The following is a 24,466-nucleotide window of genomic DNA, read 5'->3' on the forward strand; positions in this document are numbered from 1 at the left end:
CGCCCAGCTCCTGCATCAGGTAGCTCTTGGCGAAGGAGCCGACCTGGAAGCCGATGGGGTCGGAGCTGGCAATGAGGCCGTCCAGACCCTGGATGTCCGTGGACAGCTGCTGCACCGTGAGGATGGAGGTGAGGCTGGCCGTTGGTCCTCACTGAACGAGGAGATCCCGGCGCTGCTCGTCACCATGGCGTTGGTCCTCGCTGAATGAGGAGATCCCGGCGTTGGTCCTCGCCGTCGCCGGCAGTGATACCCCGGCGGAGCGCCGCCGCTTTTTTCGCCGCATGCCGAGCCGTCCCAGCTCAGGCCGTCGGCCGGCCGCGCGCTGTTCCTCTGCTCCGCCACGTGCGTGAGGAAGAAGGAGGATAGGAGAGAGATGTGGGCCCCACTTATGGTTAGTAAATAGTAATCACCCTACTAATTAGGAACAAATTAGTCCATGACGCGTGGGGCCTGGTGGTTAAAAACCTATTAAAAATTAGATTAAACATACACTGTCCATGACACATGGGACCCACCGGTGTTTAAAGAAGGAAAGAGAAGGGGCAAGTCAGGCATGTAGAAAAATATCTCACCTCTTTTGATCTGGAAATAATAAAAAAATGTGACCGGTGTCCTGCAACCAATTACATGTTTTTTTAGGTCCATCGGCCATGTCATGTTTTCACGGTGTCTTTTAGCCAATTACACGTTTTTTGCATGTCCTGTGGTAAATTTTGCCTAAAAAATAATGTGGCAAGTGAATAAATGAGCAAAGAGAAAAAAACCATATCTTGCATGAGACAGTTTCTACACAACATCTAAGACATCATGTGAGATAAGCAACATTAAATTTAAGTATGGACTAGTGGTGTTTGCATTGGAAGATTAGTGTCTAGTACTAGTTTCTTGATGATGTGGAGTTTATGGAAACTATATCTAGTGTTTTGGGTTGGGAATGGTCTAAGGGGGTGTTTAGATCACACCCAAAAATTTTACACCCTATGGCGTCGAACGTTTGAACATTGCATGAAATATTAAATATAGACTAAAAAATAACTAATTACACAGATTGCGACTAATTTACGAGACGAATCTTTTAAGCCTAATTACTCCATGATTTGATAATGTGGTGTTACAGTAAACATTTGCTAATGATAGATTAATTAGGCTTGCTATCGCGGTTTACTGACGGATTATGTATTTAGTTTTTTTATCAGTACCCGAACACCTCTGCGACATCCTATATAATACCTGATGTGACACGATAAAATTTTACATCTCTCAATCTAAACACCCTCTAAGTTACAAAAACTATTATCTTCAATAGATGTTGAGAGGAATGCATTTATCTAGTATTGTACCACCATCAGTACAGAACAACGCAAAACATAATCTTCCTTATACACTGCGTTTGAGACAAGCACATCTGGAAGAAAAGTCTCTTATTTTCTACACGCACGCTTCCTAAATTTATTAAAAATATTTTCTTAAAAAGTTAGAAAAATTGCTGTAAATATAATAGTAATTCATTTTAGTTTTAAAATAATTAATACTTAATTAATTGCGTACTAATACCCCACTTCATTTTCTGTATCTTTCCAATCTTATCCTTTATACTTCTCTCAAGCACACTAGTAAATTAGCCCCAGCGTACTGTGTTGCCCTGCTCAATCAATATATATTGCAACCTTTTGCCTTTGTTTTATTTAAATAAATACTATATCGAAATACAAACAGTTTATCTCAGTTACCAATCTGGAAAAGTTGGCTGAGAAGATGTAGCTTTATATGAACTAACACTCCTATTATCATCATATTTTTTTCATGAAAGGTGAAAAGACCGGACGGGTGTAATTTCTTTACAATGGCTAAGGGTGTGTTTAGTTTACACCAAAATTGAAAGTTTGATTGAAATTGAAACGATGTGATGGAAAAGTTAGAAGTTTGTGTATGCAGAAAAAATTTGATGTGATAAAAAAGTTGAACGTTTGAAGAAAAAGTTAGAAACTAAACCAGACCTAATTCTACGAAATAGGCCAAGGTGGTGAACCAACAGATATGACCACTTTGCTACACCATTCATGAAACGATAATACATCTCCTCGCACATTGCATATTCTTTTGACGAGTCTGGGCCAAAGTTCAGCGGTGGATTGGCCTCCAATTGGACTTGCAAAGTTGGGACCTTCAGCGGTAGAGGAATGGTGGTACCGCCTTTTGCGTATACCAAATAACCCCGGTGAAGATGCTAAAACATTTGGTGATCCTCATCTCTGGAGAGTTTCTATGCAAGCGTAACAGAGCATGTTCAGATTCGTAGTCTAAAAAATATCACGCAGAAAGTAGCTAGCAACCCGGTCCTGGACGGTCTTTTTCATTTTTAATAAAAAAAGATTAAAAAAATCGTGTCTCCTATATACTGATAGAAGATCGAACAAAGGTAAAAAGAAAAAGAAAACTTTATATGGCTATGAAAAGGTCACATTCCTCCAATCGAAAGTACCGATGTGTTGAAAGATTCATAATTTAATTTTAAAAAGTGTTACGTCCCTCCACAAAAATTCCTGTGAGACCGAAATAGAGTAGATGAGCAAGCAGCACACAGCAGGGCTCGCGCCGTACGAGACATGGGCACACACAGCACAAAAAAGCTAAGGCCCCGTTTGGTAGGGCTCCAAACTCCAACTCCCAGCTCCAAACTCCTACTCCAGTTGGAGCTAGCTCCTATTGGAGTTACAGACCCATCAAAAGTGTTTGGCAAACTTTTAGCTCCAGATCTGAAAAAAAAAAGAAAAAAAAAAGGAATCCCCGCCGCCAAGCGGCACGCCGCCGTCAGCCGGCCAGCCCCCGCGCCGCCGCCAGCCGGCCAGCCCCCGCGTCGCCGCCAAGCCCACGCGCTGCCGCTGAGCCCGCGCGCCGCCGGCCAGCCCCCGCGCCGCCGCCAGGTCGCGCGCTGCCGGCTAGCCCCTGCGCCGCCGCCCGCCGACCAGCCCCCGCGTCGCCGCCGAGCCCGCGCACCGTCGGCCAGCCCCCGCGCTGCCGACCTCGCACGCCTCCGCCGAGCCCGCGCGCCGCCGCTAGCCCGCACGCCGCCACCGAGCCCGTGCTCCGCCGCCGCCAGCCTGCCCGCCGCTGGTTGCCGCCGAATCTTGCCGGAGAAGATGGGAGAGGAGAGAGAGGATGGGAGGAGGAGGAGGAGTTTAGGGGTAGTTCAATGGCATTTCTGTGTAAATACATCAAAATTTTAAAGGGTAGTGGGTCTTTTGGGGTGGAGTGGAGCTGTGGAGCAGCAAAAACCCAGCTCCATCCCCGTAGTACAAATTTGTGGAGCTGCTCTGCCAACTCCGCTCCAAAAAACAAAGAATTTGTACCGTTTGGCACAGCTCCAGCTCTAGGTAAGTTGGAGTTGGGAGCTGGAGCTGTGCCAAACGGGGCCTAAAACGCGATCAGTCGCCCCCTCCCCCGGGGCGCGGCAACCGCGTGCGTAGGGGTGGGGCCCGCCGATTTTTTCCTCTTTTTTTTTTGTTTTTTGCGATTTTCCATTCGGTTTTTTTTCCGGTTTTTTCTTTCGGTTTTTTTCTTTTTGGTTTTTTTAGCATACACGTATACGTATAAAAAGTTTGTATACTTGTATATAAAGTTTGTATATATCGTACATAAACTTTATATAGGTCTATACAAACTTTGTATACAAACTTCGTACACTGTATACGGATATACGTGATTTTTTTTAGTTTTTTTTATTTTTAATATGTACGTATACAAAGTTTGTACACGTTGTATATAAAGTCTGTATACATCATATACAAAGATTATACGTGTTGTATATAAAGTTTGTACACATCGTATATAAAGTTTGTATGTGTGTATTTTTTTTATACATAAAATATATATATTTTTATAGTAGTAATACTAGAAGTAGTAGTACTAGTAATAAATAATAGTGTAGTAGTAGTACTAGTGGTACGCTACTAGTGACTGGGGCCGTGCGACTAGTCGCGCATTAGAGCAGATATAATAGCAGGCTATAAGCCAGCTGCAAATATATTTTAAGAAGATAAATGAGGAGAGAGAAGATCAGCGGGCTACAGATTTGTAGCCAGCTATAGCACGGACTCTAAGACACAGTGTATATATGGTAGGTGGGACCAAGTATTAATAGTGTAGTATGTAACAATGAGTTATTAGATTGGCTATAGATAAATTGGAGGTAGTAGTTGGCTCTTAGCGCGCGCGCACACACACAGCAGGCTCGCAGGTGTCCCCTCCTGGTCCGGGTGGCAAGTGGTTGATGTCCGGTTGCGAATGCGAGGTCAGCAATGCAAGCTCTCTCTGCCTTCTGCTGCCGAGCGCAAAAGCGAGGCGTCGTGTGGCGCCCAGCGGGCAGAGCAGCTGGACTCCAGCTGAGCGCAACGCAAAGGAGGCCCAGTTTTTGTTTTCCTTTCTCCTTTTCGCCACGTTTAGTTTCAAGTTTTTTCTTTAAACTTTCAACTTTTCCATCGTATTTCTATACACACAAACTTCTAACTTTTCCATTACATTATTACAGTTTTAACCAAACTTTCAAATTTAGTATAAACTAAACATAGCCAAATTTCTAGCAGTAGTAGGAGTACCACCTCTGCTGCTAAATAAATTTATTTCTCACACATATTAATACAAAACTACAGAAAAACCTAAATAACTTTACTTTATCAAATCACAATGTAACTATTTATCACTTTATCTATTCACAGTAGATATTATTTTCTTTTTATAATAATTATTTTAAAAATAAACTTATTTAAAATAGAAATGAACTCGGTTGGTGAGGGGGAGGGGAGTACGTTTGTTTCGCTGTCTCGCGCCACCTGTTCTCCACGTCTGCCCCGGTGGGGCTGTCACCATCGCGTCACGCTGTTCTCTGCTACGCCTACACCAAAGCCATATCCGTCAGCTCTTTTGGTAACCCGCCAACCCGGTGCTAGTATTATCAGTGGAACTATCATCGTGTTTAGGATTCTTTGAATCAAAGGATTTTCCTTTATGTAAGAATTTCAAAGGATTTAAATCTTATAGGAAATTTTTCTATTTGGCCCTTTGATTCAAAGGATTGAAGCTTTCCAAATCTTATGAAATTCCTATGGAATGGCACATTGCATATAGATTTTGGAGGAAATTTAGCGAGAGTTCCAACCTCTTGGAAAATTTTCTTTGAGTCTATCTCTCTCATCCGATTCCTGCGTTTTTCCTGCGCTCCAATCAAACGAACATTCCTGTGTTTTTTCTGTGTTTTGCAATCTTCTGTTTTATACTTCAATTCCGGTAAGAATCCTATGTTTTTCCTATTCCTCCGTTTTTTCTATCCTGCGATTCAAAGGGGCCCTTAGTTCCAAAGTTTTTCTTCAAACTTCCAACTTTTCCATCACATCAAAACTTTTCTACACACACAAACTTCTAACTTTACCATTACATCATTTCAATTTCAACCAAACTTCTAATTTCAGTGTGAACTAAACACAGTTGTCTTGGTACTTCCTGTTTTAGTACACAATGCCCTAAAAAAAGTTTGACATGACGTTTGATCATTCGTCTTAGGATAAATTTAATCTTAGATAATTTTTTATTGCCGTGTTTTAATTTAAACCACCATTTTACCAATGTTTTCAGTTTAGACTCGATAATTTTATCTTTGTTTTATTTTGAATCACCCAAACTCTTTTCTTAAGCATATGAACGATTTTGGGTACGCCATCTTCTATTTGTCAATAAACTCCCGCAGTTTTACGTAGACTGTTTCTTTGACATATGGTAAATTGAATTCAAATGGATAAAAAAAATCGAGAGTAGTCTAAAATAGTAAAGTACCACGAAAGTAAAATTACCCGGTCTATTTAAAGTTTGGTTCAAAATAAAACACCAGTAATAAAAAGTGAAACAAAGTGAAATATACTCTTCATCTTATTTACAAAAAGTATATATAAATGTTATATTTTTTTTGACTTGTTTTACCATATAAATACTATAATCTTAACTTAGACTAAAATTTTAACTTATTGGTTTCAAACTTCGAAAATATGCGCTAATCTTGTAGATCTCAGGGCATGTACTACTCTTAAAAAAAAGGCAACTTTTATCTTTTATGTATGGTAAAAGTTTATTCCTTTTTTCACATAGGGGGTATGTCGTAACCCATTCTTCGTGCATGCCCGCTAGAAATTCAGAGCATCACCTCTCAATACTGGTCTTACCTCTCGTACACATATATCGTTTTAAAGTTTATATGCTCGTTACAAATTTGTAACTAATGTTTTTCTCTCTCATTTTTTCTCTATATATCTAGCTTATAGTCTGCTACTCCATCATTCCATAATATAGCAACGTATAATCGGAAGAAACATATCCTTTACTATGCATCTGGATAAAAACTGTTTCGTAGGATTATAAGGGCAAGTACTATAATGCTCTATATGTTGCTCCTAAAAGTGTCACATACATTGGATTAAGTGATGAGGTGGAGAAGAGAAGTGAAAAGAGAGATGATGAGCCACCCCTAAATCAAGATACAATCTCCACACAAATTTCAAGAAAGATGTGAGAATATTAGATATTTTGGTATTTGTGAACTAGAGGTGATACATTGTATAGGTTGCCTCTTGGTTCATGAGTGAATAAAATAGATAAATTTAAAGATAGTAGTCACATCTATCATAGCACTTCCCTTAATATGTCTACTCCGGATCGAGAAAAACACTGCACATTTTGCGCAAGCGCACAAAGCGTTTCGCTCCCTTCTAAGCGCTCGTGTCGCGAATCCGACACAAATCATCCCGCTTAATCAAATCGACTACTCCGTACTTCATAATTAATGGACGCGACTAGACCGAGACCAGTCTCGCGATAGGACTATCGCGCGACGCGCGCCCCTGCCAGAAAAAGCAACCGCGTGAATGCGCAGCCCTGCCAAAAAGGAAAGCCCACGTGCGCGCACCATGCACCGTGCAACGCACGGCTCTCGCTTCGCGTGGTATAGCTGGCGTGGGCCCGGCTAGGATAGAGCGCTGCGCGCCTCCTTCCCCCCTCCAACCCATCAAGTTCGGACAGCCGGCGGCATCAATCCCCACGCAGCCGCCACGGCGGAAAAAAATCAGAAAAAAAGCACGAACAGGGGGAGGAGGAGGAAACCATCAACTCGGAGGAGGAGAAGAAAGTAGAGTAGATCCAAAAAAAAAATCACAGGTACACATGAAGTTCATCCTCTGTTTTTTTTGAGATCCATCCAAAAAATCCATAGAAACTAACCTAGAATCTTTGAGATCTTTTCTATCTTCTCTAAGAAACATATTCTATGAATCTGTGCTGCAATTTTGTAAGAAATGAGTTGTAATGTTGTTTCCTGTCTTCCATCTTGATTAATGTCCTCCCTCGTACCCCCAAATTTCCTTTGTATGTGCTGCTAGGAAAAAAAAGTTGGAGCAAAAGGCATGAGTAGTGATGTTTCGAAAATCTCAGAGCAATTTTAGCAGAAACTTACTTCTAACACTTCAGTAAATTACTTCCTAGGAACTTGCAAGTTACTTTCACATAAAATTGAATTTACATTCCATAGTAGGCTCTCAGAGCAATTTTAACAGAAACTTACTTCTAACACTTCAGTAAGTTACTTCCTAGGAGCATGAAAGTTACTTTAACATATAGTTGAATTTACATCCCCTAGTTACGCCTTCTTAATTCGTATAATCTAAATCGCGATAGGGCTATCGCGCGACGCGCACATCTGGTGATTCTGCGCTCGCTAAACCAGGGCCCCCGCGCGCGCCATCGCTAAAAAAGGAAAGAGCGCGCTTGCGCGCGCAAGCACCGTGCAACGCCTCGCTAGCTGGCGTGGGCCCCACCTAAAACAGCGCAATGCGCCTCTCTCCCTCACTCCAACCCATCCGGTGACATCAATCCACACACAGCCGCCACGGCGGTAAAAATCAGAAAAAAATCGCCATCTTGGAAGAGGGGAAGGAGGAGAAGAAAATCCAAGAAAAAATATCTAGGTAAAGTACACATGAAGTTCAAATTCCGTCTTCTTTGAGATCCATCCACAAAAAAAAAAGAACTAACCTAGAAACTTTTAGATCTTCTCTGTATTCTTCGAGAAACAAATTGATATGAATCTGTGCTGTAATTTTGTGAGTAATGAGCTGTACTCTTGTTTTCTGTCTTCCTTCTTGATTTCTGTCTTCCTTTATACCCCAAATTCACTTTCTAGTGCTACTGAGAAAAAAAAGTTATAGAGAAGGCATGAGTCCTGGTGTTTCAAAAAACTCAGAGCAATTTCTAGTAACATGCAACTTACTTCCATATAAACTTGAATTCACAAACCCTAGTTTACAGTTTACACAGCATGAAAACATCCCATCTAGTTACCTCTCAGTGCAATATGAACAGAAAAGTTACTTTACTTCCCAAAATAAATTTGAATTTGTATTCCCTAATTACATAGGCATGAGTGCTGGTGTTGGAAATCTCATAGCAATTTTAACAGAAGTCTCAGTGCATTTTTAACAGAAAAGTTACTTCTAACACTTCAATGAGTTACTTCCAAGAAACATTAAGTTACTTCTCACTGCGCATTAAGTTACTTCTCACTGTGCATTAGGTTCTCATAGCAATTTTAACAGTCTCAGTGCAGTTTTAACAGAAAGTTACTTGTAACAATTCAATTAGTTACTTCCTAGAAACATGGAAGTTACTTCCCTATAAACTTGAATCTACATTTCCTAGTTACAAATTTTGTACCTTGTTTCTATATACAGCATGATGCATCACCTAGTTGCGTCTCAATTTCATCTTGTACTGCATCAAAACAAATTGTGAAAAAAAAAATCATTAGTATAGCCACTGGTCTTAATTTGAGAAAATTGCTTCCTATAAAACATCTAAAAAAGACATGCTGCAAAAACTAAAAGTTACTTCTTCCCCCCCCCCAAATTACTGAATTACCTCAATGAATGCTCTGTATAAACTAACTTTGTTACTAATAGCCTGAAACACATGCAGCAAAAATGGACTTTGACCTCAACAGTATCCCAGAATTAGTTTCTGGTGAAAATGAACCTCCAGTACACCATTTACTAGTTGATGATAAAGACAAAAGTGAAACATACTTCCCTATAAATCCGACTGACACTAGCATGGAGATTCCTGCTATAAATTTGGACGACACTTTTGACTTTGAAACTATGTATACTGCTGGTGATGCTGGAAGTTTACAAGCACACAATGTAGCCAATGATGAGATGCAAGTATTTGAAGCCAATGATGAGATGCAAATATTTGAAGGCGATTATGAGATGCAAGTATTTGAAGAAATGTCAGATCGTGGAGACACAATGCATACTAGTGTTGCAACTGGCGCAACAACTGCTACTGCCAACACAATTTCAAGTGAAGACTCTAGAACAGATGATTCAGAAGCACAGTCAGCGCCATCACAGGATATTCCGTGCAGCACACAAGTGCCGTACCTCACCTTGACTTTCAACTCAGAGGAGGAAGCAAGGGCTCACTACAACAGGTACGCAAAGCGCGTTGGATTTTCAATCAAAATCAACACTTCAAGGAAGTCAGCCAAAGATGGAGAACGTGACAAAGTAATGTTTGTTTGCAACAAATGTGGTCCAGAAGAAAAAACGGGTGAAGTGTGCCCCCCAAAGAAAAGGAAAAGAAGTAGAACAAGACAGGCTGCCTGGAAAGCAAGGATGACAGTGAAGAGGAAAGGAGCTAGGTGAGAAGTAATTCAGTTTGTTGAAGAACACACACATCCTCTAGTTAGAAAGTTTTCACTCAAGAAATTCCTAAGGTCACATAGAGCAATACCGAAAGAGGAAAAAGATTTCATCACAATGCTGCACGGAGTTAATCTCTCAGCTGGTAGAATTATGCAATTGATGTCTGAATTGTATGGAGGGGCTAGGAATGTACCCTACACTAGAAAAGACATAAGCAATTTCAAGTCAAAGTTGGGGAGCGAGTATAGGTGTAGAGATATTCCTGAAACAATTGCTCACTTCGAGGAAATAAAAAAGGATGACCCAAATTTCTTCTACAAGATTCAACTTGATAAAGAAGACAGGGTGCAGAACATATTTTGGGTTGATGGAGCAGCAAGAAATGCCTACAAAGACTTCAAAGATTGCATCTCGTTTGACTGCACATACATGACAAACATGTATAACATGCCTTGTGCACCATTCATTGGGTTAAACAAACATGGGCAATCAATACAGGTACTCCTTTTTTTTGCAAAAAAGTAATTCTAAAAAATCTGTAATAACTTTGTACATTATAGTACATCATAAGTTACTTGTTGCATTCATTGAGTTACATCAAATCCTGATAAAAGTTACTTCTAGTAGAATGTGAAGTTACATTTGTTTTTTTAAAAAAAGGTGAAAAAGTAACTAAGTTTACAAGTTACATTTTTAGTGTTTGTTCTATAGTTCAAAATTGTATTGATTTACTTCTAGCAAACACAAACTGTAGAGACTACGCAAAATTGTAGTAACTTACTTGCTTCAAAACTGTACTGACTTCCTTATGTGTATTATTTTTGATATTCAGCTGGGTTGTGGATTTCTAAGGAATGAAAAGACAGAAACCTTTGTATGGTTGTTTCAAGCATTTCTAGAGGCTATGGAAGGTGTAGAGCCCACAAACATAATAACTGATCAAGACCTAGCTATGAAGGCAGCTATAGCGCTAGTTTTCCCACATGCTAAGCATCGCAACTGCCACTGGCATATAATGCAGAATGCTCAGAAGAAGATTGGCCATATATTAGATCATGACAAAGCATTGTGTGATGCATTCAATGACTGCCTTGACAATAGCTGGACAGAGCAAGAGTTTGATGCTAAATGGGATGCAATGTTGACAACATATCATTTACAAGATAATGAGCACTTCCGACACCTTTGGGAAATGAGACAGTGTTGGGTCCCAGTATACTTTATGCACTGTTTCTTCCCTTTCCTCCAGACTACAGCACGGAGTGAGGGATTTAACGCAGTGCTGAAGCGCTATGTAAATCCCCAAAATAGCATATACAACTTCTTTTTGCAGTACAAGAAGATTCAAGAAAAAATCACTGTTGCAACAGATCAGAATGAGTTTGAAGCAGAAGAAACAATCCCTTCTATGTGGGGTAACTATCCCATGGAAACAAAAGCATTGGAGGTCTACACAAGGCCTATATTCAACAGATTTCAAAAAGAGCTGATTGCTTCAACATCATATAAATTGACCCGAACTTCTGAAAACATGTATCTAGTAGAACCGAATGGAGGTCCTGTTAGGAATTATGGATCAAGGGCATTCATTGTAGCTGCAAATGTGTTGGATAGGACATACAACTGTGAATGCTGTAAGTTTGAAAGGGATGGCATTCTTTGCTGTCATGTTCTGAAGGTAACAGTCTGTTATTGTAGTAAGCTACTTCTCACTGTGCATTAAGCTACTTCTCACTGCACATTAAGTTACTTCTTAATGTGCATTAAATTACTTCTTATGCATTAAGCACTTTTGGCAGGTAATAAAACATATGTTTTTTTCCATGCAGGTGATGACATCTGATTTTGTGGGCCAAGTGAGTGACATTCCAGAACATTACATATTGCCTAGATGGACGATGGTTAAAGAGCCTGAATTGCCTCCAGTTACAAGCATTGGTGAACAAATGCAATTGCCCCCTGAATCTCTAAAGCTAATCAGGTATACCAATCTGTGCACAAAATTTACACAGATTGCAAAAGATGCATCAAGCAACGAGAAAGCCTACCGTATGGCTCTACAGCGTATGAGCTCAATGACTGATGACTTAGCAGCTATGAAGCAGAGTAGAAAGAAACAGAAAAAAGCACAGCCAGCCCCAGCTGATCCTGCAAGAGGAATTTCAGATATCCCCTCGGCATCAACTAACCCAACGCTACAGATAAATGACCCCCCCATCATACAAAAGCAAGGGAGACCAGTTTCAACAAGACGCAAGCCTGGGGTCCATGCAAAGGCGTCAAAGACATCAGTTAGGAAAGGCCTAGCTAGTACTGAGAAGTGAATTAGAGCTACGAGATGTAACTTATAATGTTGTGACAAGATTGTTGAAACTTACTTGCACAGTTGCATTAAAGTTACTTTTAGCTTCCATAGTAGTTACTTCACAGTGATATGTAAGTTCTCAGGAAGACCATGCTGAGTTCTTTGCAGAACCAAGATGCTATTTTAATTTGTTACCCAACCTAATTTATGTGGCTATAACTTATGTGCTGGTTCTGGAAAAAAAATGCAGTGTTTCATTACTTTACCTTAAGTGTAGGATCAGGCTCTTTGCCCCATAATACTTGCATCCATTGCACACGATTTCCTTGAAACGAGAGCATCTTGTGTGTAAGTAGTTTCTTAATGTTGGGGATGTCACTTGGTTCAAATGCTGGCAACTGTTTGCCATCCCACAACTCCACAAATTTCAGCATATAAAAACCACAATCCCGGCTGTTTTTGTTTGCAAAAACAAAACAGGGATAAGTTTGACTAAAAACAATAAATGAAAATCACTAACTAAAAAAAAGCATGTTACGTACATGTTATCTTGCTTTGGGCCATCAATGAAAATCAGTGGGTAATTCTGGATGGTTTTCTTCGAAGACCTCATGTAAAACCTATCCCACATGGTCTTGATGGATGCAACAACAAGATGATATGCTGAAATCAGCGCTTCGTCATCTTCTCCCCTCAGCGAATCATAAACCTCGAATCTTTCAGCTTTCAGATTAAGGCACACCACGAAATAGTGACCAGCCTTATGATTCCCATTACCCAATTCCTGGAGAATGGGAAAAAATGCCTGCATTCAAGTGAAAAGAGGGAGGGGAGTGGAAAAAAGGTTTTTCAGTAAATATAATCATAATTTAGTAAGTATAAAAGGATAATAAAAAGTGATTCAGAATAACATTTCATGTCAATATAACAGAAAAAGTTACTTCCACAGACATGCTGAGTTAATTTGCAAAGACATTTAAGTTACTTCTACAAGCAGACAGGAAAAAGTAACTTTACATGTCATTGACAGCTGGAATATATATTTTCTTACTAATTCTTTATGGTCAAGACGGTTCGCTCTCGTTTGATCGAAGTGTTTCTTGAGCTCATTCCTGTCCAACTTCGAATCCAACAAATATCCCTGCACCATGTGGAAAAAAAAACATAAGGTGTTGCAATGATAGTAATAATACATTAAAAAGAGATTTTTGTAAATTTTATATACTCACTCCTATTCTGGCAGGAAAAATTCTCTTCGAATTGTCCTTGATATCAGCAGACAGAACAATTAATGCCAATTCACATGTGTTATTGTCCAGTGAGCCCATAGGTTTGACAGAGTTCGCAAGATCGCTAAGATAAATATAATATTCTCCTGTATCAATGATCTTTTGGCTACATTTAACAAAAGCAAAAAGAAAAAAAAATAAATAAGCAAATTAGTATACCTTGTACAACTACTGTAGCATGTTAAATTAATTTCAATGACATGTTAAGTTACTTTCAGTGACATGTTAAGTTACTTTCTATGACATGTAAAGTTACTGCACAGGGGTGTGTAGAAAGTTTGTCTGGAAAAAATTGCTCAGTCGTGTGTAGAACCAATATGCACACAACAAAAAATGGAAGGTATGAACCAAAATGCAGTTGCTTCAATGGATGGTGAAGTTACTTATATAATTTTACTTCTCTGAGAAGTGAAGTTAGTTCTACAAAGATCATTTTACTAAAAAGTAAAAAAGTACTGTGTATAGTAAAAAATATGTGATTGTACCTATTCCTTCTTGACTTGGTTCTCCCTCCATTCTTGCAAATGTCATCATATACCTCGTTTATAACTCGAGAAACCACGAATTGCTTCTTGTTCTCATAATCAATAAAGGGTGACCTTTTGAATTTTGCTGGTTTCACCACCCTTTTATTGTACTCATGGGGCACAGGTGTTTCTTCTTCTACTTCACAAGCAATAGGTTCCTTGGAGATTACTTCAGCGACAGGTGATTTTGTGGCAGATTTGCTGGCAATGGCCTCATCTGCTTCTCTCCTAACCTTTTCATAGTCTTCAGTAGTAAAACTTCCATAGTCCTCATTTGTGATAATTCCAGGAAATTCTTTACCTTGAGATGTTCCTGCTGCTTCTTGCCCCTTTGGTGTTTGCACAACTTCCTGGGAGCTATCAAAACCAAGATTGAAGTTTGGAACTTCATGTGAATCAATGGTTGTTGTTAGGAAAGAATATTTTTCTACATTTTGCACTGGTTGCTTCTCTGATTCTGGAACATTTTGTGCTACAGCATTGGGTGCTTGCTTTTCTTCATGTTTTTCCTTGTCACCAAACCCAATACCTTCATCTACTTGTTTCCCTTTTCCAATAACATCATCAGCGCCTTTGCCACCGCTGGCAGTCCCTTCATTTGTGTCATCTCCTTTGCATTCAGTAACACCATCAACATCTTTGCCTCCACTGCCAATCCCTTCATTTGTATCATCTCCTTTGCAACCAGTAACATCAGTTGCAGCATCAGCCTGCTCACCACTCCTTCCAGTTTCAGCACCATCTTCGTCATCATTTTCTGACCTATCCTCATCGTCATCTTCTTCTCCTTCATCATCGTCATCTTCTTCTCCTTCATCCTCATCATCATCAGAATCTCCATCTTCATCAGTATATTCATCTTCCTTAGTGTCTTCCACTTCTTCTTCATCAGCAACAAAATCTTCATCATCACTTGAAGTTACATCTACCAAAAAAGAACAAAAAGTAACTTAGTGTATTGTAGGAAGTTGTTTGGACAAATGTAAAAAAACTAAAAATTCAGTTGAAATCATTGTAAAAAAAAGTGTGGTAGAACAATGATACTAATGAGATTCAAATTGTGTAGAGTGGTAGAGCATGGCTAAATTAATTATTGTGTACAATAATTAATAGATACATAGTGCAAAAACCAAACCTAGATCTTCATCTTGCTGAACTCGTTTTGTCCTTTGTGCAAGTTTCTTCTGGTTCATTCGCATTTTCCTTGGTTGGCTACCCCTAAGATCCACAAAATCAAGGCCGGAAATCTGTCTCACAAATTTTGTGACCAAACCTGAAAACCCTTCACACAAATTTTGCACAGCGATCACAATTCTGTCCTTTTCCTGTATGAAAAGAAAAAACAGAGAAGTTACGTATGCAGATTTCACAAAGTTACTTTTGCAGTTTGTTGATGTTGCATCTACCAAGGGTACAAAAAGTAAAACAGAGAAGTGGGGAAAAAAATATAAACCTACTGCTGCATACTATTGGGCACATTTGAATTTATGAAGGTTGAAAAATCTACATTGCTCCCAAACAAATTGGTCCCTTCATGCTGAAAACTGCTCCTAAGCTATATTTTCAATTATAAAATCCATAAGTTACGAACAAACAAAAAACTAAAAATGATGCAAGTATGCCAACTATAAAAAAACTCACTGGTAAAGCTCCAAAGGAGCCGTCTGCTGATGTGTCTGCTAATATTGCTTGATTTATCAATTCATTCGTCCAAACAGTAGCTCGATAACCCTCCACTGGAACATTGAGATTTTTAAACGAAAGCGAGTCCAAATAAAGAATCTACAAAAGAAATTAGAGCATTTAGATTAATTAAAAAAAGTACATAACTTGTTTGATTTAAAACCTACAAAATATGTTAACTTCCAGATGTAATTTAAATTTAAAAATAAATTGGAAAAAAAGATGTGGCAGGGCATATATGAAGAAGTAACTTAATGCACAGTAAGAAGTAGCTTAATACACAGTGAGAAGTAACTTAATGCACAGAGAGAATTTACTTGACAGAAAATTATTTATAACAATTTAACAGAAAGAAGTTACTTCCTAGGAACATGTTAGTTACTTCCTGGACAACTTAACTTACTTCTAAAAAACATAAAAGTTACATTGGGACAGTGATCGAATAAAAAAAGGCGAGCATTGTTACCATCATATACAGGAGACATGCTGAGTTGGTAGTCTTCCCAGCTTTAGTAGCTTTTTGCAAAATAGATATGACAAACTTGCACCAATTAAGATTCTTGATATTTCCAGCATCAACAACAGAAGGATAGCATCTTGGGCTGACTGTTGTTGCTGTCGTTGGTGCTAAAACAGAAGAAATGGCGTAGATGATCCACATACGCAGGTGCTTGTCATCTGCTAACTTCAACTTCTCCAATTGAATCCCAAGAGAAGTCAGTGATGGTGAGATACCATCGTTGATTCCAAGCAAATTCAGCATAAATTCTGTAGCTTCAGATTCCATCTCCTATGAGACATCTTTGTCGCCCATTGGGATACCAAGCACAGACTTCACTGACTCCTCGTTCGCATCTATGGCTCCACGTCCAGGGAATACAAGCTAATTGGTTGCTGGATTGAAATGCTCCATCAACCAGCTGCACAAATCAGGTCTGAGCTTCGAGCACTTGAGATCTACGAGGCCATGGAAGCCAGCCCCCTCTATTAGTCGCTTTTGTTCGCCACTCATATGGGGATACAACTTTATAAGTTTCATAGGTGAAGCCCTGCTACTTTCTTACTGCAAATGTATAAAACAACAAAAAGAAAAATAAAAAAAACATCAGCATTTGTTTATTTTTTCAAAAACATATATAAAACAGTTGAAAAAAGGGTAACTGAACCAAGAAGTAACTTGCCATTAAGTTAGTTCTAGAAAATAACTTGCCCTCAAGCAGCAGCATCAAAAATATTTTAGGCACGGTGAGAAGTAACTTAATGCACATAGAGAAGTAACTTAATGCAAAGAGAGAAGTAACTTCAGGCACATCGAGAAGTAACTTCTTACTTGTTAACAGAAAATTTCAAAGTAATTTTAACAGGAAGTTACTTCTAACAAAACAGTAAGTTACTTCCTATGAACATGCAACTTACTTCCAGATAAACTTGAATTTACATTCCCTAGTTACACAGCATGATACATTCCATCTAGTTGCCTCTCAGAGCAATTTGAACAGAAAGTTACTTGTTATAAAACTCAAAAAGTTACTTCCTAGAAACATGCAAGTTACTTCCAAAAATAAACTTGAATTTGCATTCCCTAGTTACATAGCCATGAGTACTGGTGTTAGAAATCTCATAGGAATTTTAAAAGAAGTAACTTAATGCACAGTGAGAAGTAACTTAATCCACAGTGAGAAGTAACTTAATGCATCATAAGAAAAATGTAGTGCATTGGAAAAAGCGAAACACTGCTTGAGGGCAAAAAATGCATAAAAAAGGTGGATGCTTAATACCTTTGATCTGCTCCTTTTTGGAGGAGGTTGCTCTATGTCATCTGCATGATCATCTCCAATACTTCTTTTCTTAGCACGTTGTGAAACCCCCATTGTTTTTTCACTTGGCTCTGGTTTGCCTAACATGCCTTTCTGTACAATGGTTTTTCTTTTTCCCATTCCTGGAAATACATTTTGGATGTTAGTAATCAACTTGCAACTAACCATCGATCAACTAATAATCAACTTGCAACTAATAATGTTAGTAATCATTTTGGAAATTCATTTTGGATGTTAGTAATCAACTTGCAACTAACCATCGATCAACTAATAATCAACTTGCAACTAACAATGTTAGTAATAATTTTGGAAATTCATTTTGGATGTTAGTAATCAACTTGCAACTAACCATCGATCAACTAATAATCAACTTGCAACTAATAATGTTAGTAATAATTTTGGAAATTCATTTTGGATGTTAGTAATCACTAGTAATCAACTTGCAACCAGAAAAATCTACATAAGCTAGAGAGAGAGAGAAATTTAAATACCTTCAAATGGAACCCGAGATCCACAAGCCGACGCTTGAGGGGGCGAATTCCACCGCAACCTTGCGCTCGCCGAGAGGATGAACTAGCACCTGATGAATGAGGGAGAGAGAGGGGAAATGAGGGAATAGGGGAGAACAAAACGGGAGGTTTGAGAAGCAATTTGCGCAGTGAAAAACTGCCCAAATCTCTCCACCTCCCCGGCACAAAAAACGCACGGAAAAACAGCCCCATCACTCCACCTCCTCGGCTCAAAAAAACCACAACGAAACCGCCACAACTTACCGAAAAAAATGGCAGCCGGATTTGGAGGAGAGAAAACCACCTCCGCCGCAGCCTACGCTTCCCACCGCAACTGCCGGCGCGATGAGAGGAAACCGTCGGCTCCGCCGACTCCGCTAACGCCGACGCGACGGGAGGAAACAGCAGCAACTCCCCGCACCCCCCTTTGCCACGGATTTCGCCGGAGATTCACGCCACCTCCGTCTCTCTCTCTCTCACTCTCTGCCTCTCTCTCTCTCGTCGAGCGCCACCCAAAACATTTGAACAGTAAACCCTCGCTCGTTCGGTCGGAAAAGGCGACGCGTGAGCTCGCTCGGTCGGCCGGTCGGGACGCGCGGAGCGCGCCGGATGGACGCCACATCACCAAGCGCGGATCGACGGCTGTCACGCGCGTCGCGCGATAGCGCTAAACGGAGAGGCCTCTCCGTTTAGATTTTACGATAATTAATCCTCTAATCCCATACTACGCCGTACACGTGCGCACGGTCAGTTCCATCAGAGCAAGGACAATAGCGCTCCAAAACATTTATAGCCAATATAATAGCTATTCATACAATAGTTAACTATAAAAATATACTACACCATTAATACCCAGTCCCACCTCTTACACACATAACATCTTGATTCCATATTGCAGCCGGCTACAAATCTGTAGCCCGCTTTCTTCTCTCTCTCCTCTTTTCTTCTGTTATAGCCGTATTAATACAGTCTGCTATTGTACCTACTCTCACGCACGCCTAGCATCCCAAGGACCAAGCCCCTCTGGCTAGTCGTGGTCCACGGCTCGGCAGCCGAAGATCAGCCGCTGACAGGTGGGCCCCGGCCAGCGTGAGCTGCCGGTGGCCCACGTGGAACAGTTGTAGGGAGGGAGTGGGGCTATACCAACACCATCGGATTCCGGCGAGCCGTGGGTTTAGATCCCCGGATCCGCAGTAATTTTCCGGCTGACGAGTGACAACCACTGTCATTTTCAGACTTGCTCTCGCTGTCGTCGCTGTGACTCCTGAAAAAGTTACACCTACCGGCTCCCTGTCTTGTGATTGGCTGGCGTTCACACGCCTGTACTTAGGCTGTGTTTGCAATCTCACGTTCCCAACCCTTTCCCCGTTTTCCGCGCGCACGCTTTTTAAACTATTAAACAGTACGTTTTTTTAAAAAAGTTTCTATACGAAAGTTGGTTAAAAAAATCATATTGATCCATTTTTGAAAAAAAAAATTAGCAAATACTTAATTAATCACGTGCTAATGGACCGCTCCGTTTTCTGTGCGGGGAGTTTAGTTCCCAACTTCCCATATCCGGTTTTCGTGCGGGCAGTTTAGGCTGGGTTTAGATCAAGGCGTGAAAAATCTTACGTCATATTGGATATACGGACATATATTTAAAGTATTAAATGCAGATTAATAACAAAATAAATTATAAATTATGTCTGTAAACTGCGAGACGAATTTATTCGTCATTAGCAAATGTTTATTGTAGCACCACATTATCAAATCATTGAGCAATTAGGCTTAAAAGAATCGTCTCGTAATTTACACGCAATCTGTATAATTTTTTTTTTGTCTATATTTAATACTCCATATATGTATCCAAACATTCGATGTGACAGTGTAAAAAGTTTTTACGTGTGAACTAAATAGGGCCTTATAAAAACAAATGGGTGTACCTACAGATATACTCCTATGTAAAAATAGAGGAAGTACTTGAAAGCCTATCTCACAATATCCTGAAATTTTAAACTACACATTTAATTTCGTACTTATACATATAAATTAGACGAAATAAAGGGTTATACAACGGTACTTTTATAAATTCAAGAGATCAGATCAGATGGTAAATTTTAGAGTTCATGACTCTAGATCTCCCTTTTATATATATGTAGAATTTTGCGGGGTGCGTGGGCTTTTCTCCTTATATTTTGAAGACAATTGGTTTGTCTAACTGCAGTTTACAGCCCAACCACACAGCCAGCTACTACATATATACTACCTCTTGCATCTATCAAACTAATCAAACTGGCTCGAAGCTGCGAAACAACGTTGTAAATGGAAGCCGATCAACCCCAGTGAATCACTTTCTTGAATGTTATAATTAGTTTAATACACATGAAAGTCCTTTCTTCGTCCTAATGGATTTATACTAACCATTCAACTGTTCAGCATGATTAGTGCCTTAGGGGTAATTGGGTGGTCGGTTGCCACTCTGCGCCAAATCACACGGGCGTTGAAGTCGCTAGATTAGGACCATTCTAATGTAGTAGAGGTACATAGATACATACACTAGATACTTGTATTGCTGAATGATATGTTAACTTTGTTTAGAAACAGTTGATGTTTTGCTAATGACCGTGGAGGACAAGTGTTCTTAGTAAAAGATCCCCAAGGTAGAGTAGAGGCCAACTGCAGCCCAAGCTCTCTGGCCAATGACAAAACATTGTTTTATTGCAGCGTTTATTATTATTATTATTGAAGTGATTCATGCATTCAGCTTGATACCCTAGTACTCCTAATCCATCCGTCTCAAAATATAAAATATAAGTACTTTTAGAATCTGACACGGTCTCTGATATACTACTTTGACCAACAATATCTATGAAATAAAAGCAAGATGTTTTAAATAAAGAGAATTATATATTGTGATAGTTTGTTTAATGATAAATCTAGTAACATTAATTTTACATGAGTGATATTTTTTATTTTTTTTGCTATTAATAGTCAAAGTTAAAAATGTTTGACTTGTCATTATACTAAAAATACTTATATTTTGGGACGAAGAGAGTACTCATAGAAAAGGTAAGGGACTAAAGGTAAAATGCTATACCTACCAAGTATATCTAGGCATAGCCACCATAGAAAAGCCGCTAGAATTTTTCATCGTGCAAGATAACCTTTAGTCCCTCTTATAAAAATATAAGTCCCTTTGTGAGAGCTACTAAATTTAGTACCTAATTACCAAACACCCCCTAAATCTAAGCGACGAGATTATATTCGGAAGACTCGCTGAAATATCTTTAGCGGTCAACCAAAAGTCTTGACCAGATATATTCGTTGTTAACCCTACGTTACGACAAAAAAAAAGTTGCTACGAAAAGACAAACTAAGATAGTCTTGAAAGATGTCACCATAGCCAAGAGATGTGAATCAAAATAGTAAAAATGACATAAGCATACATATGATAGTCAGACGAATATTTTTAATGTATAACACGAATCAAACCACAGCTCAGATATATAATATTATGATACTCGAGTCACCCATGGTCCGCTCTAGAAATTCACCCACCATCTACATGTGTCGGCTAGAATAAATACAACCCAAATTACAACGGCACAAATATTCTTTAGAACATGCAAATGCGCAACAGCTATCAAGACAATCAAGCCTTGGAAATCCCAAAAAAAGAAAGAAGAAAGATGCACACAACTGGAGCACAACACATGGCTGAACCAGCACGTTAATAGTCCAAATATATATATATATATATATAATAAGTCATACATAAAGTATTATTTATATTTTATTATCTACTCGCTTTATTCCATAATATAAGAGATTTTAGATGGATGTGATACATTATAATACTACGAACCTAGATATACTCTATATTTGTATGTGTCATATTCACCTAAAATCTCTTATATCATAAAAACGGAAGAAGTAGTAATAAAAATATTATCATAAAAGTTTAAATAAGCCAAACGATTAAACACTAGACATATAAATCTACCGCTAACCTTAAAATGAGATGAGATAGAGGGACAGAGCGGCTAATTAACGCGTATCCCAATCACGCAAGGGATTAAAACCCCTCGTCCGAATTGCTAACACCACACCGTTCGTCTCCCCCTCGGAGAAACGCGCACCGAGCTCAGCTGTCATCCATCCATCCATCCACGCGACGCGCAGACACAAAGAGAAATACATACGACGCCTCACCGACCACTCGCTGCCCACCATTACTGCTGCTGCTGCTGCTGCTCCCACCACCACCACCACCACGGGACGAGGAGGAGGAGGCTGCAAGAATCCAAGAAACCGCGATGCCGGCGCGGGCCGCGGCGGCGGCGGCTGCGGTGGCGCTGCTGCTGGCCGTCTGCGCTCAGGCGGCGGCGCTGCCGAGGTTCGCTGAGGCGCCGGAGTACAGGAACGGGGAAGGGTGTCCCGCGGCGGCGACGGCGGCGGCGGGGGTGTGTGACGCTGGGCTGGTGCACATCTCGATGACGCTGGACGCGCACTACCTGCGCGGGTCCATGGCGGCGGTGTACTCGCTGCTCAAGCACGCCTCCTGCCCGGAGTCGCTCTTCTTCCACTTCTTGGCGGAGGAGGAGGAGGTTGGGGGTGGTGGTGACCTGCGGCGCGCCGTGGCGGCGTCGTTCCCGTCGCTGCGGTTCGAGATCTACGCGTTCAGGGCGGAGGCCGTGGCGGGGCTCATCTCGGCGTCCGTGCGCGCCGCGCTGGAGTCGCCGCTCAACTACGCGCGGAACCACCTCGCCGACCTGCTCCCGCGCTGCGTGCCCCGCGCGATCTACCTCGACTCCGACGTGCTCGCCGTCGACGACGTGCGGCGCCTCTGGGAGACGCGCCTCCCCGCCGCCGCCGTCGTCGCGGCGCCCGAGTACTGCCACGCCAACTTCTCCCGCTACTTCACCCCGGCGTTCTGGTCCGACCCAGGCCTCGGCCGCCGCGTCTTCGCCGGCCGCCGCCGCCCGCCCTGCTACTTCAACACCGGCGTCATGGTCATCGACCTCCGCCGCTGGCGCGCCGGCAACTACCGCCACCGCATCGAGCGGTGGATGGAGATCCAGAAGGAGAAGCGCATCTACGAGCTGGGCTCGCTGCCGCCCTTCCTCCTCGTCTTCGCCGGCGAGGTCGAGGCCGTCGACCACCGCTGGAACCAGCACGGCCTCGGCGGCGACAACGTGCGCGGCAGCTGCCGCCCGCTCCACGACGGGCCGGTCAGCCTCATGCACTGGTCAGGCAAGGGGAAGCCATGGGACCGCCTCGACGCCGGCAACCCGTGCCCGCTCGACCACACCTGGAAGTCCTACGACCTCTACGTTGCCGGGGACGACGGCGCCGCCGCCTCCTCGCCGGCGTCCGGGCCGGCGTTGTCGTCGACGTCGACGACGTGGCCCGCATTGGTGTTCTCTTGGTAGAAATTGAGGATCTCTAGCTGTAGTGCCATACTGGGACACAATAATTCTTTTGTTGGTTGCGCGGGTTCATGGCAATTGCAATGGTGATCCTCCATGGCATTGCATTGCATTGCTGCTGCTGTTGCCGCCGTGAGCTAAGCCACCCCTCGCCATCGGCTGTACAGGGCGGTGAAGGGAGGCCGCGGCGATTGCCGCGCGAGGATGGGGGGAGAATGGATAGAGAGAAAAGATGATCTTGTTCTTTTCGGCGGAATTCAGATTGGTTATTTGGGGGGGATTTTGATTCTTTTGGGTGGTGATTCTTGGGGTTCCCAATTCGCTCGATTGGCGGTGTACAATTCTTTGGTAGGAAAGACCTGGAATTTTTGTTCAATTATTGATTATTCTTTCATTCCTATGTGATGTGTTCATGATCTCAAATTAGTATATGATCTGAGTCTGAATTGGATTGAACCTGGAGCAGAACCATTTTGTTCTATCAGATATGAAGTTCTACATTGGATCTCCTATTCTTGAAATGCCCAAAGTTCAAACCAAACATGCCGATCATGTGAAGACTGAAGAGCACAAACTGAATGCAGCTGGCTGGCATTTCTGTCGAATTCAAAACTGGGGGCAAACACCAAATTGAAATGTGATGAAACTGGTGATTGATGGTGCTGAAACTGTGAGGCTACAATTCCTATCTTTGGATGCCTTCTCCATCATCAATTCAACCTTGTCCTCATGCACTGAATTCTTCTCCCGGCCCCTGATTGAGAACAATCCATGTCATACTCTCTGAATTCATTTCACTTGTATCAAGTTTTTGGTCAGAAATCAATGCTCCACACAAGAGACTTGTGACAGGAGGCTTCAAAGTTCTCCTACAACATCTGCCCATTGGTTTCCCGCCTGCTTCCAAATCATTTGAAACAAAAGGTACATTCAGAATTTGAGGTCAGTTCTAATTCTGAACTAGTTTTCCTTTTAAGTATTGATTAAGTCAAAATCATTTTGTTGGGTTGGTAGTTAGGTTCCTTGCAATCTAAACAGGATGTGCCTATAATAACTTACCTACTACTTACTACTAGGCCACTACACAATCAGCTCTACTGATGAAGAGCTGAATAGATGATGCTAGCTCATACTATAGTAGAAGGCTTGAAGCAACAAAAATGAGAAGCCTAGTTTAGTGTAAAG

The 24,466-nt window shown here is 41.1% G+C and overlaps 3 protein-coding genes across 3 annotated transcripts; 2 read left to right on the plus strand and 1 right to left on the minus strand.

The window, feature by feature from the left end:
- Positions 1–7,189: 7,189 nt before the first annotated feature.
- On the minus strand, positions 7,190–16,331 carry LOC112936076 (uncharacterized). Its single transcript, XM_066311474.1, has 11 exons — positions 16,011–16,331; positions 15,503–15,643; positions 14,997–15,186; positions 13,820–14,786; positions 13,275–13,440; positions 13,097–13,186; positions 12,588–12,850; positions 12,312–12,498; positions 8,749–8,805; positions 8,071–8,223; positions 7,190–7,411 (listed from the first exon to the last, which is right to left on the minus strand). The coding sequence occupies exons 1-9, from the start codon at positions 16,329–16,331 to the stop codon at positions 8,779–8,781; spliced, it is 2,352 nt and encodes a 783-aa protein (XP_066167571.1). The 3' UTR covers positions 7,190–7,411; positions 8,071–8,223; positions 8,749–8,778.
- On the plus strand, positions 9,730–12,248 carry LOC136357095 (protein FAR1-RELATED SEQUENCE 5-like). The gene is made up of 3 exons (XM_066311848.1): positions 9,730–10,238; positions 10,573–11,418; positions 11,570–12,248. The coding sequence occupies exons 1-3, from the start codon at positions 9,855–9,857 to the stop codon at positions 12,062–12,064; spliced, it is 1,725 nt and encodes a 574-aa protein (XP_066167945.1). The 5' UTR covers positions 9,730–9,854; the 3' UTR covers positions 12,065–12,248.
- A 5,626-nt stretch (positions 16,332–21,957) lies between the features above and the next one.
- LOC4340642 (probable galacturonosyltransferase-like 9) lies at positions 21,958–23,681 on the plus strand. The gene has a single exon (XM_015786450.3). The coding sequence runs from the start codon at positions 22,169–22,171 to the stop codon at positions 23,282–23,284; it is 1,116 nt and encodes a 371-aa protein (XP_015641936.1). The 5' UTR covers positions 21,958–22,168; the 3' UTR covers positions 23,285–23,681.
- The last annotated feature ends 785 nt before the right edge of the window (positions 23,682–24,466 follow it).

The sequence above is a fragment of the Oryza sativa genome, chromosome 6 (assembly GCF_034140825.1).
Source record: "Oryza sativa Japonica Group chromosome 6, ASM3414082v1".
NCBI classification, from domain to species: domain Eukaryota; kingdom Viridiplantae; phylum Streptophyta; class Magnoliopsida; order Poales; family Poaceae; genus Oryza; species Oryza sativa.

Coding starts and splice junctions, on each gene's coding strand:
- LOC136357095 (XM_066311848.1), top strand. CDS start 9,855: ATGCTGCACGGAGTTAATCTCTCAGCTGGTAGAATTATGCAATTGATG. Junction 10,239..10,572: donor AACATGGGCAATCAATACAG/GTACTCCTTTTT, acceptor TTTGATATTCAG/CTGGGTTGTGGATTTCTAAG. Junction 11,419..11,569: donor TTTGCTGTCATGTTCTGAAG/GTAACAGTCTGT, acceptor TTTTCCATGCAG/GTGATGACATCTGATTTTGT.
- LOC112936076 (XM_066311474.1), bottom strand. CDS start 16,331: ATGGAATCTGAAGCTACAGAATTTATGCTGAATTTGCTTGGAATCAAC. Junction 15,187..15,502: donor GCTCCTTTGGAGCTTTACCA/GTGAGTTTTTTT, acceptor CTTTTCATACAG/GAAAAGGACAGAATTGTGAT. Junction 8,806..12,311: donor AGCCTGATCCTACACTTAAG/GTAAAGTAATGA, acceptor GTTTTGATGCAG/TACAAGATGAAATTGAGACG.
- LOC4340642 (XM_015786450.3), top strand. CDS start 22,169: ATGCCGGCGCGGGCCGCGGCGGCGGCGGCTGCGGTGGCGCTGCTGCTG.